A 14,000-nucleotide genomic window follows, 5' to 3' on the forward strand; every position below is an offset into this window, starting at 1 on the left:
ACCCAGCTAACTTATGAAGTCAGTGCAGAGAGAGAGAGAGAGAGAGAGAGAGAGAGAGAGAGAGAGAGAGAGAGGTAGTCACGGCAACCAACCTATGTGCCAAGGAAAACTGGCAAGCGTGCCAGCCCCCAGGTCAGGGGTGCAGAGCAATAAGCTTTAATTCTTATTATTTGTACTAATAAATTGTCTATAATAGATTCCAAATGAGAATTATATCTACAGATGCTCTCCTAGGGGCTTAGGAAAGTCAAGGTAGTGAAAAAGGACCTTCTCCCCATCCCCCTTGGCACCTAATTAGAAAAAGTGAGACTTCTTCTTTTTTTAAAAAAATGTATTCATTGATTTTTAGATAGAGAGGAAGGGAGAGGGAGAGAGAGATAGAAACATTGGAGAGAGAGACATACTGATCGGCTGCCTCCTGCTAGGGATTGAGCCAGACATATGCCCTGACTAATAATTGAACCCGGAACCTCTTCGTGCATGGGAGGATGCTCAATCCACTGAGCCACACCAGCCAGGTGAGATGCATTCTTTTAAATTCTTCTTTGTGCCATCAGTCATTTGTACAAAGAAGAATTCTGCCTTCTCAGCAGCAGGGCCAAGTGGACACGCACACTACACCAAACACCATGCAAATCTGAATGTTATAAATTACATTTTCTTTTGAAAGCTCAAATGTTTTTATTTTTTTCAAATGGCTTTTGTTTGTTTAGTTTTTCAGCTGGGAAATTAAGAAAATGAACACATATCTGCTTCTCAACAACTTTTTAATAATCTTTTTGGTTTCTTTTTCTCTTGATAAGTCATTTTTTGACGATGTTTTATCTAAAGCACGATCTTTATCTCCACGTGCCATCCCACACACTGAGTTCATTCACTGAATGATAATGAGCACAGGTCCATCAGCCAGCAAAGAGACGAAGTTCATTGTAAGCCGAAAACAAAGAGTTTGCACGTCCTTAAGAATGGCCGTCGAGAATGACTTGAAATGGCTAGATGTAGTGAGGATTCGAACCCAGGTATGTGCCCCTGACTGGAATCAAACCTGCGACCCTTCAGTATATGGCTGATGCTCCAACCACTGAACAACACTAGCCAGGGTTCATGTAGCCACTTTAAAATTTTTAAAATATGTTTTTATTGATTTTAGGGAGAGAGAAAAGGAGAGGGTGAGAGATAGAGAAACATTGATGAGAGAGAAATATCCATTGATTGGCTACCTCCTGCACACCCTCTACTGGGGGATCCAGCCTGCAACCCAGGCAGGTGCCCTGACTGGGAATGACACTGGTGACCTGTTGGTTCATGGGACAACGCTCAATCCACTGAGCCACACTGGCCGAGACCTGCAGGCACTTTAAGTGACTGCTCCTGGGAAGCAATCCTAGGCCACTACAGTCCCCTGTGGGAGCTCACCCATTCCCAGGGTGTCGACACCACGTCCACAGGACTCCAGGCCAGAAAACTGAACAGTCCTCCTAGACTTCTCACCCCTTCTGTAAGCCACACATAAGGAAAAGCTTTATCACCTTACAACAAGCATGCCAAACTCAAAGGCTAACATGGGCCAAATAAACAAGGTTTAAGTTTATGTGGGCCACAAAAAAAACAAAAGCTTCAATTTTCAGAGAAACGTAGGTTTATTTCGATAGAGACATGCTGAATACAAAGGGCTGAAATAAATGAGTAATCGTTAACATAAAATAATAGAACATTTTAATAAAAATTAATATTTTTTCTTGAACATGAACCTACCAGACACTGAATAACTGCACAAATTAATAAGCATAACACAAATAAACCTATTTTTCTTGTTCTCTGAAAGTGAAATATTTCCTGTTGCGCACACCAAACAAGTCAGTCCAAGACTAATGACGTGGCAATCGGCTGCTAAAATATTCGCTGCTAGTATTAGTGGAGAGATGGTGCGCCTGCGCTATTTTACGTGTAAGGCGCATAAGGGAAATGAATGCAACACGATTACAGTAATCAGTCATTAGTGAACGTTGTAGTTCGTTATTTTTACGATATTGTAAAAATAAAGTTACAAAATTTTTATTAAAATGTTTCTTACATACTGTTATATTGGCTGGGCTGCAAAAATATTTGTTGTGGGCTGCACGCAGTCCGTGGGCTGTGAGTTTGACATTCTTGCTTTACAATGTCTCATTATTATGAGTTATGAAAAAGTCCATGGACAATGCACAAAGTGACCCTGAGACGTCACTTCCATGTCCCCTTTGCTTTGGGGAATAGAAGTTCTCGTAAAATGAGGTGCAGGAGGCACTCTTATGAGAGGAAAGTTACCCGTTACTGAGCCTGTGGTAATAATAAATAATTTGTCTGGTCTTAGTGCCAGGTTCCTGACAAGGAACTTGCAAAACCCTTAGAATTTCCTGAGAGACAGGAGTGACTTTATTATGCTAATGATGTGGCTCATAGAGGGCACTTAGATGGTTTCAGGATGGGGCTGGTTACCACAAAACCATCCACATGATCAGAGGCAGGAACCGTGGGCCACACCCACCGCTGGGGATGGAAGTTGGAGACGGAGTTCAATCACAAGGCCACTGATTTAATCAACTGTGCCTACGTAGGGAAACCCCAATAAAACCTCTTAACACCAGAGGTCAGTGGAACTTCCGGGTGCTGGGAGGGCGATGCATCCCGATCCCACTAGGAAAAGGCACAGGAGCCTGGGTTTTCCCCCAGACCTCACTCCGTGTGTCTTTCGTTGGATTGGCCCTCATTTGTGTTTTAGAAACAAGCAAGTAGAGCGCTATCCTGAGTTCTGTGAGCCCTTGTAATGTATTATCAAACCTCAGAGGGTTGTGGGAAACATCAAATTAATAGTAAATTTGTCAAGAAATACAGGTGGCCTGGGTCCCCCACAGTGCGGCTGGTCTAAAGTAACGGCAGCCTTGTTGGGGAGCAAACCCTCTAACTAGTGGGGTCTGCGCTAACTCTGGGTATTTTAGCAGCCGACTGTCACGTCATTCGTCTTGTACTGCAGTTCGTACGCCCAGTTGGATTTCTACAGGAACACAGGCCGTAGGGGTGCCAGGCACTCAACCGGAAGCTGTACATACTGTCATTAGAGGGGCACAGGGCCCTGCCTGCCACCTCCTAGAGTTAAGAAAAAGGTGCATGCAAATGTTGAGAATTCAAAATAAATACCTCAGCCTTACGTTCTGCATCTGAACGCATCTACACCTCCCGGTGAGGCTGGAAATTACTTTAAGCTCCGTTCTTTCAAGTCATGATTCCTACTCACACCTCCCTAGAAGCGGCCACAGGGAGCCTGTCACTTCAAAGTAACACCCTGACCTCAAAACTGAGCTGACAACTCTGCGTGGACCGCCCTGCTTTTAGGCAACAAGAACCAGTTCGCGGGCAGATGCCCGAGGTGCAGGCACTGAGCCCAAGGCACAGACCCGTGGCCACATTCCCGGCCTCACCGGCTTGGCAGAACGGCCATCGCTCAGCTGCCAGAGCCGGCCGCACGCTGCTGCCAGGGCGGGGGCTGCCTCCGAGGCTTCTTCCCGCCTTGTGGATGGGCGTCCTAGTTCTTTTTTGCAGTAATCATTAGAAAGCTTTTAGAAAAATTTCCCCCAGTGCAACAGAAATGATCTCGACTTGTGCCGCTAACATGCATAAAGGATCATTCAGAACAATGTTTCCTCATCGGATAGCAAAAGCAGCCTCTGCAAAGTCCAAATGGCCAAATGCAGACACAGAGTCCAACCCTATGAATGACAGGGAGCGTTTTAGCCGCGATATCTTACACAAATGAGCTTCTAGTGATGGGCTAGGCCAGTGGTCGGCAAACTCATTAGTCAACAGAGCCAAATATCAACAGTACAACGACTGAAATTTCTTTTGAGAGCCAAATTTTTTAAACTTAAACTATATAGGTAGGTACATTGTTATTAACTTAATTAGGGCACTCCTAAGGCTTAGGAAGAGCCACACTCAAGGAGCCAAAGAGCCACATGTGGCTCGCGAGCCACAGTTTGCCGACCACTGGGCTAGGCTATGACTTCAGAGAGATACAAACAGGACACACCCTGAGCGAGGGGCTTTTACGGAGTGTGCTCAACCCCGAAAGGCAAGACAGCTGTGGGAAGGTTAACATTTTGGTTCTTACGCCTCCTGTTTCTTAATCAGCTTGTGAAAACCCGAGAGAGACACCCCAGCTCCCTCAACTATCTCAGACCCTTTTCCAAGCAGCCTCCTTGGCTGTCCTAGGCGGGGCAGCCAAGTGGCCTTCCAGCTTCCACCTCTCTTTCCAGACATCGGGGATGTGTCTGCACGCGTAACCTGACAACGGGGTGGGAGGTACCCATTGCACATGAAGGTCCAAAAGGCCTTTTCCTTCTTCTCACGGAGAATAAATGAATCTTATGTGGAATCTAAACCAAGCTGTGAATTTTCAAGACTCAGAATCAGAACTGCCTCAAAATCAGAATCATTATCTTATCAACCAAATCACTCTCACATTAAGGCTTCCAAAAATATCAATAATTTACTGAAAAGTAATTTGCAAAAAGAGCATGTTTGTGTGTGAAGTGAAGAAAATAATTCAGGGTGGCAAAAGTTGTTTTCTTATTTATTCCTACTTTAAAACAAGGGTAATTAACACAAAAGAGCAAATCATTCGCATTTTATAATATATCTTATATTACGCTTTGAAAATATACTTTAATGTTTGGAAAACTCTAAACATCAGTCATGTTGTGGAGAGAAGTTTCCCAGGGAATCTGGCAGTGAAAGAGCATCGGATAATTTGTCACAGGCCCGGCAAAATGCACAAAACCCACGTGCCTTTCTTGAATTTTAGTTATCTCTATTTGGATACAAATTCTGGGGGGAATTAATGCAAAATTTTTAATGGGTTTCTTGGATACTAAATCATCTACATAAAGTTCATACAACAAAATCCAAGAAGACCCATCCAAGTTGCCCTGACTTTGAAGTGACTTTGCAGAGTAATGGGCAGAGAGCCTTTGTGTAAGGAAACGTGCCTGGGAAGTCTGAGTTGAAGCAAGGCTCTGAGGAAGGTAAGCACCAAAATCTATCTTCACGCAGAATCCAGGGGCCCAAGTGGGAAGCCAGGAAGAGACAGAATGCATCAGAGGAGACCTCAGTGGCCATCCGTGCCACTGCTTCCTTCTACACATGAGGAAAGTTAAGTCCCAGGAAGCGACAGAATATGTCTAATGACCTCTAAGTTTTCTGTCCAAGGTTACATACCTGTCTGATCAGCAAGGAACCAGATTCTCCCAAGACACATTATGGTCAGCCTTATATTTTCAGAGCCACAAATTCAGACTTGATTGAAGAAAGGCCTTTTCTGAGAATCCCCAGGACCTTACAAGTATGGCTGACCTACCTCTCTGTCTGCCTTCAGGTAAATGCTTTAGTTGACATGCCAGCTCGGCTCTTTGGCTACAAGAATTGAAGACCGAAGCAGAAGGCTGGTTGGAAGAAGGATGAAGAAGTCAGGAAGGAGAGAGGGGGGCCTGGGAGAGGGTAAGAGATCTAGACTGTCCTTGGAGTTAAGACACAATGACACACAGTCTCCAAAAACTGGCACTCAGGCCGAAACTGGTTTGGCTCAGTGGATAGAGCATCAACCTGCGGACTGAAGGGTCCCAGGTTCGGTTCCAGTCAAGGGCATGTACCTGGGTTGCGGGCACATCCCCAGTGGGAGATGTGCAGGAGGCAGCTGATCGATGTTTCTCTCTCATCGATGTTTCTAACTCTCTATCTCTTTCCCTTCCTCTCTGTAAAAAATCAATAAAATATATTTTTAAAAAAACTGGCACTCAGGAAATGTTTGTTAAACACTGAGTAAATATACCAGTTCGTCTTCCCCGTGACGCAGTGCGACAGCCGCCACACTGCCGTCCACAAGAGCAGCCAACAACTCACGCTCCCGGTTTTCTTCATAATCTTGCTTCCTCCAATTTAAAGTATTGTCAGAATAAAAGTGATGAATCCAGTTTAGAACACAGCCGTCACCCCATCAGAATTCTGAGCATAGCGATTCTGACGGCAGTAGGGAAATATACACAAAAGATTGGCCAAGCACAGGCTGACAGACAGAGCAGTTTTTCAGAGCTGAAGATTGATGACATCAATTTTGAAGCTTTTCTGCCTTTGTCTTCTAGGTTATAGATGTCGGTTATTTTTTTGCCTCTAAGCCTCATGTTTCAAACTGAATCTTTCCACAGTTATCACAGGCATCACTTTATACAACCCACAGAAAATGAGTCACTTTATGATAGAGTAGCATTTTAGAATTTGTAGTCTGCTACAGGGTCTTATTTAATTCAATTGTTTGGTTAGAAAAGAAAAAACTTTAAAATAAAGATATATTAAAAATTAATACATGCTTGAAAAATAAGTAACCCTAATTTTATATACTAGTTATTAAATGTATCAAGAAGTACTAAATTAGAGAGGCAAGATGGCGACGGAATAGGCAGACGTGTCCCAGGGCTTGTCCCGGAGCAAATGGAGTGAGCAGCTGAAACTAATAACACCCACCCCGAATTGGGGAAGTATACTCAGCTGGTGAGACAGTTTGCAGCCGGGAAGGGCAGAGTTCCCCTGGAAAGGTAAAAACCAGGGATCTGGGCAGGAAAGTTTGCCAGACCTCTGAGCTCAGAGGGTCAGAGGGAGACTGCGTGGCACACAGCTGCGTCTCTTGGGACAGGCACAGCCCCTGACTATGGAAAGCAGATCCACGGGACTGTTGGCACCCGGGGATTTGAGATCTGGGTTCCTGTAATTACGGAGGACTGAGCCTAAAGGGGGCAGCCTGAAGTGCTGACCAGACCATGCAGTGCCAGTAAGAAAGGAGCTTACAGAGACTCAGCCTTCCCCGTTTCTGTGGCCTGCATTTGTTTGTTTGTTTGTTTTCACTGAACCCTGTTCATAGGACATTTTGGATACAGACACTCACCCGTGCTGAAGAGCGGGAGAAGGTGCAGACGAGTAGAATCTGGGGAGAGGCTGGGGAGAGAAGGGGGTCGAGGGGAGGTGGCAGCAAATTGAGTGCTGAGTCACCCCTAAGCCCAGGACTTGGGCAACCATTTTCTCCTGAGGATATAACTCCTCCCTCCAGGCCCCAGGCAAGGAATACAGCCACACCCAGATTCCACCCTGAATGAGACGAAGGATTAAAATAATCTGGTTAGTCCCTGGGAGTTAACAGGGTCTGGCCTATAGAGGGGCTTCCAGTCCCAGCAACAACAACAGCAACAACAACAACAAAATCAGACATTCCAGAAAACTGGGATCTTAAGCCAGCCAAAGGAATAACATTTCAATTTTTAATTTGTTATTTTTTATTATTATTTTGTTAGTTTTTTTTTTTTTTTGCTTTTTTCTTGGTTCTTTTTTTGTTTGTTCCTTTATTTCCTACTTCTTTTCACATTATTTTTTCAACCACATGAGCAGCAGACACGTGAGCGGTGTGCTCTTGTCCAGGGAGCATCAGCCCCGTGAGCAGCCTGCCTCGGGCCTAAGAGCAGCAGCCTCATGTGGCCTGCCCCTGTCCAAGGAGCAGCAGCTGTGTGAGTGGCCTGCTTCCCCGTCCGAGGAACAGCAACCACGCGAGCAGTCCGACCTGTCCAAGGAGCAGCAGCTGCATGAGCAGTCTACCTACGTCTGAGGAGCGGCAGCCCTGCGCAGCCCGCCCCGATTCGAGGAGCAGCAGCTGCGCACAGCCTGTACCCTGCACTAGTCCGAGGAGCATCAGCTGCACGCAGCCCGCACCCTGCACTAGTCTGAGGAGCAGCAGCTGCACAAGCATCTTGCCCTTGCCCAAGCAGCAGCAGCCGCACGAACAGCCTGCCCAATCCGAGGAACAGCAGCTGTGTGAGCAGCCCGCCCCCAACCGAGGAGCAGCAGTTCTGCAAGCGGCCCGTCCCCATTCGAGGAGCAGTAGCAGCCCACCCCGGTCCAAGGAGCAGCAGCCACATGAGCAGACCGCCCACGTCTGAGGAACAGGCAGCCCTGCGCAGCACGCACCGGTCCGAGGAGCAGAGCCACAACAGCCTGCACCTGTCCGAGGAGCAGCAGCTAGGTGAGTGGCACGTCCCTGTCCGAGGAGGAGCAGCCACACGTGCCGCTCACTCCCGTCCAAAGAGCAGCAGCCGAGCAAGCAGCCCACCCCCGTCCGAGGAGCAGCAGACTTGCAATCAACCTGTCCAAGTCCAAGGAGCAGCAGCCCCACAAGCAGCCCAACACATCAGAGGAACAATAGCAGCGTGCAGCCAGCCCCCATTCAAGGAACAGCAGTCACGTGAGCAGTCCGCCCCAGTTCAAGGAGTAGCAGCTGCGTGTGTAGCCCGCCCCCATCCAAGGAACAGCAGCCTTGAGATCAGCACACCCTCTGTCTGAGGAATAGCAGCTGTGTGTGAAGCCTCCCCCCACCAGCCAGAGGAGCCACCACAGCTGTGAACAGCACCCACCAAAGGAGCTGCTGCCAACTGAGGAGCAGCTGCTACCACAACCGCCAGAGGAGCAACCACAGCCTGAGGAGCCACTGCCACCCAAGGAACAGCCCCTGAATGACTCAACATCTAGATATGTCGGTGAGATCAAACATGGATAGACAAAGAAACCCCCAAAGGAAAGAAAAGGAGGACTCGCCAGAAAAGCAGCTAAGTGAAACCGAGGCATGCAGCATGACCGAAAAAGAATTCAGATTAAGGGTCCTAGAATGCATAAACTGGATGGAGGAAAAAATTAACAACTTATGCAAGAATCAAGAAGAAACGGATGAAAAAATCAACAATTTATGTAAGAATCAAAAAGAAATGGATGAAAAAAAATCAATAACTTAAAACCAGGTAAAGACAACACAATGAAAGAGAATTACAGGCCAATATCCCTCATGAACATAGATGCCAAAATCCTCAACAAAATCTTAGCAAATCGGATCCAGCAGTACATCAGAAAGATCATACACCACGACCAAGTAGGATTTATCCCAGGGATGCAAGGGTGGTACAATATCCGCAAATCAATAAACGTGACACATCACATAAACAAATTGAAAGAAAAAAACCACATGGTCATATCAATTGATGCAGAAAAAGCGTTTGAAAAAATTCAACACCCATTTTTGATAAAAACTCTCAGCAAGGTGGGAATTGAAGGATCATACCTCAACATAATAAAAGCCATCTATGACAAACCCACAGCCAACATCATACTCAATGGACAAAAACTAACACCATTTGCCCTAAGAACAGGAACAAGACAGGGATGCCCACTCTCACCACTCCTGTTCGACATAGTACTGGAAGACTTAGCCATTGCAATTAGACAAGAAGAAGAAATAAAAGGCATCCAAATTGGAAAAGAAGAAGTAAAACTGTCCTTATTTGCAGATGACATGATATTATACTTAAAAAACCCTAAAGACTCCATCAAAAAACTATTAGACTTAATAAAAGAATTCGGCAATGTAGCAGGATACAAAATTAACGCCAAGAAATCTATGGCATTTCTATACACCAATAGTGAATGTGCAGAAAGAGAGACTAAAAAAGCAATCCCATTTACCATCGCACCAAAAAAATTAAGCTACCTAGGAATAAACTTAACTAAAGAGGTAAAAGACCTCTTCTCAGAAAACAACAGGACGTTGAAAAAAGAGATAGAGGAAGACATAAAGAGATGGAAGAACATACCATGTTCTTGGATTGGTAGAATCAACATCATTAAAATGTCCATACTGCCCAAAGCAATCTATAAATTCAACGCACTTCCCATTAAAATACCAATGGCATATTTCACAGACCTAGAACGTACTCTCCAAAAATTCATCTGGAATAAAAAACGACCCCGAATAACTGCAGTGATCCTGAGAAAGAACAAAGTAGGTGGGATCTCAATACCAGATATCAAGCTGTATTACAAAGCCACTGTTCTCAAAACTGCCTGGTACTGGCACAAGAACAGACATATTGATCAATGGAATAGAATAGAGAGCCCAGAAATCAGCCCCAACCAATACGCTCAATTAATATTTGACAAAGGAGGCAAGAACATACAATGGAGTCAAGATAGTCTCTTCAATTAATGGTGCTGGGAAAATTGGTTAGATACATGCAAGAAAATGAAACTAGACCACCAACTTACACCATACACAAAAATAAACTCAAAATGGATAAAGGACTTAAATATACGACGGAAAACTATACAAATACTAGAAGAATCCAAAGGCAACAAAATCTCAGACATATGCCGAAGCAATTTCTTCACCGATACAGCTCCTAGGGCATTGGAAACTAAAGAGAAAATAAACAAATGGGACTACATCAAAATAAAAAGCTTCTGCACAGCAAAAGAAACCATCAACAAAACAACAAGAAAACCCACTGCGTGGGAAAACATATTTGCCAATGTCATATCTGATAAGGGCCTAATCTCCAAATTTTATAGGGAACTCATACAACTTAACAAAAGGAAGATAAACAATCCAATCAAAAAATGGGCAAAGGATCTAAATAGACACCTTTCAAAAGAGGACATTCAGAAAGCCAAGAGACATATGAAAACATGCTCAAAGTCACTAATCATCCGAGAGATGCAAATCAAAACAACAATGAGGTACCATCTCACACCTGTCGGACTGGCTATCATCAACAAATCAACAAACGACAAGTGCTGGAGAGGATGTGGAGAAAAAGGAACACTTATGCACTGCTGGTGGGAATGCAGACTGGTGCAGCCACTATGGAAGACAGTATGGAGTTTCCTCAAAAAACTACAAATGGAACTCCCATTTGACCCTGTGATCCCACTTCTAGGAATATATCCCAAGAAACCAGAAACACCAGTCAGAAAGGATATATGCACCCCTATGTTCATAGCAGCACAATTCACCATAGCTAAGATCTGGAAACAGCCTAAGTGCCCATCTGTAGATGAATGGATTAGAAAACTGTGGATGGAATTCTACACGATGGAATACTATGCTGCTGTAAAAAAGAAGGAACTCTTACCATTTGCAACAGCATGGATGGAACTGGAGAGCATTATGCTAAGTGAAATAAGCCAGTCAATGAAGGAAAAATACCACATGATCTCACTCATTTACGGATAATAGAGACCATTATAAACTTATGAACAAAAATAGATACAGAGACAGAGCAGCCTCGAACAGACTGTCAAACTACAGTGGGAAGGCCGGGGAGGGTTGGGGGGCAGGATGGGGTGGGTAAGAGATCAACCAAAGGGCTTGTATGCATGCATATAAGTATAACCAATAGACATAAGACACTGGGGGGTAGGGGAGGCCAGGGGATTGTCAAGGGCGGGGAAAAAAAGGAGACATATGTAATACTCTTTGTAATACTTTAAGCAATAAAACAATTAAAAAAAAAGAAGTACTAAATTTATCAATAAGCATTAAACTGATTAGCCTGTCAAACTCACATCACTATTACATATATTCATAAGTGTGTGAGTTATTGTAACAAACTGGACCCCTGGAGAGAGGTACGAAAACGTAAGGCCAGGGTCAGTTCTCACCACTGACTCCCAGTGCCCAACTCTGCACCTGGCACATAAACATGTGTTGGATAAAAGGGTGGCCGCACAGACAAGTGCCAAAATGGAATGGAACGAGCATTTTCTAATCACCCCAAAATAAATTTCCATTTGAATTAACAAAGAGCCTGTTTTGAAGGTTTAAATGGCTAATCTGCTGCATATGTTACGATCAGCGGTTTCACCCAAGTGGTCTTTTAAAGCTTCCTTCGTCTAGTGGCCTGTGACACTGGGAACATCCATAAGAACAATCGAGCCGACGCAAATGTCACCCACACTCCTCACCTGCCATGTCGATGGCAAAAGGCCTGTCTGCTCTCCAGCCGGTGTACCAACCAACGACTTTGCCATTTTCCACCAACGGACGTTCATAGCGTCGCCCGCCAACCAGGCCCACTGGCCAGACAGAGACCTTGCGTGTGGTTCGCATCTATAAAAAGGGGAAAGAGATTTGGTTTAAGTTTCTTTAGGGAAAAGAAGTTGAAGGGAGGGAAAGAAGGTGAGGCAAGCAGAAGAAATGTGAAGGGGTGGGAGGATGTCGATTCCCAAAAGTTGAACGCTTCCAAACAGAACCCTCCTGCTGATGGATTTGCTACCCAATTACTCTTTGTCTACTCAGCACCAGCGACTGCGCTCTCTGTCATACACTAAGCCTCCAGCTCAGGCAGGATGGAGAGAACATCACTTATTGGGAACCACATTGTGACTATCAAATGTTTCCTATTTGTTCCAAAGTTGGATCTTTTAAACAAGTGTATCTTTGGAAGTGAGGAGGTTTAGTTCCTCTTTAGGAAACTTTATTACTCAGTAACAGCAAACATTTGACTCAGAGGAGCCATAGGAGTTGCCTTGCTCTGAATTTTTTATTGCTACAGACACAGAAATCTTGGCTGGCAACATTAATAATGGGAACCAGATACAGAACAGACACCAGGCATCCTCCTGGGAGACAAAAGAAAAACATACGTAAATTTGCCTGTCTTTCAACGGCAATGGGCCAAATTATAGAAGAAAAGGCAGCTGAAGTAGCTGGTCCTCTCCTAATACACCCTGTTGTACCTAGCGGAGTTCTGGTTAAAGACAACCCTCAATTGAAAATTATTTGTTGGGAATTCTTTAAGGGGAAAGACACACTCACAAGAAAGCTCGATGATACTAGGCAGCATTTTTGGGGAAAAAACACCACCATCTTCCTGGACAGGTGTTGAGCAGAGCCAGAGTCAGCCCACATGGCATCTTTGGCAAATTAGAGAAAGGTGCCGCTTTCTTGGGCAGACACACTCCACACTGGGCCCATGGCTTATGGGCCCATCCATCAAAGTATCAGCTGGCCAGCTCCACTCACCCTCTTACCTGGGTGAGGTAGTGCTGTTGTTAAGGTAATTATAATCTTAACACCAATACTTTACCTTTCATTTGCTATAGAACTGGGTCATGATCAGTAACCAATGGCTAAAATAATGATTATCAATCAAGGATTTTTTTTTTAATGAAAAAAGGGAAAATTATGTATTTGGGAAAGATTTTAAAATACAATTCAAATGAAAAGTCAAATTATTAAAGATTAAAAATAATTAGATGCTCCCATTTGCCAAACATCTCAACTTGACTCTTTTATTAATACCCCACCTCATTCTAACGAGAGGACTTAAGGGCATGAAGTGCACCAAGTAATAAAGATCTCACTTTGTTGGTCTTCCCCAAATCTGAAATTACTACTTTTTAAGTCTACTCCTTTTTCAATAAATTAATCACTGTTGCCTTGTACTAGCTCATACCAGCACATATTATGATTTTTTAGAAAGTTCTACTGAGGTATAATAATGGATACACTAACTGAAATGAAGAATATACTAATACATTATAAGGTATCAACAGTAGATGAAGCTGATAATCAAATCAGTGATTTGGAATATAAGGAAGCAAAAAACATCCAATCAGATGAGCAAAAAGAAAAAAGAATCCAGAAATATGAAGAGCCTCTGGGACAACTTCAAGCATACTAACATTTGTAACATGGGGGTGCTGGAAGGGGAAGAGAAAGCAAGAAGTTGAAAATCTATTTGAACAAGTAATGACAGAAAACTTGCCTAATCTGGTGAAGGAAATAGACATACAAGTCCAGGAAGTGCAGAGAGTCCCAAACAAGATGAACCCAAAGAGGCCCACACCAAAACACATCATAATTAAAATGCCAAAGGTTAAAGAAAAAGAGAATCTTAAAAGCAGAAAGAGAAAAGCAGTTAGTTACCTACAAGGGACCTCCCATAAGACTGTCAGCATACATAGTTATTAGAATATTATTGACTATATTCCCTATGCTGTACTTCATATCCCCATGACAATTCTGTAACAACCAATTTTGTACTTCTTAAACCCTTCATCTTTTTTCACTCATCTCCCATAGACCCTTTCCATCTGGAAAC

The 14,000-nt window shown here is 44.0% G+C and overlaps 1 protein-coding gene across 1 annotated transcript in view; it reads right to left on the bottom strand.

Annotated features, from left to right (window-relative positions):
* The window catches only part of B3GAT2 (beta-1,3-glucuronyltransferase 2), a 56,561-nt gene that overhangs the window by 16,191 nt on the left and 26,370 nt on the right, over positions 1–14,000 (bottom strand). The window contains exon 2 of the mRNA XM_081094486.1: positions 11,860–12,004. Within this exon, the coding sequence (XP_080950612.1) occupies positions 11,860–12,004 (145 nt within the window). The remainder of the gene's footprint in view (positions 1–11,859; positions 12,005–14,000) is intronic.

The sequence above is a fragment of the Myotis nattereri genome (genome assembly GCF_964212035.1).
Source record: "Myotis nattereri genome assembly, chromosome: 6".
Lineage (NCBI taxonomy): Eukaryota > Metazoa > Chordata > Mammalia > Chiroptera > Vespertilionidae > Myotis > Myotis nattereri.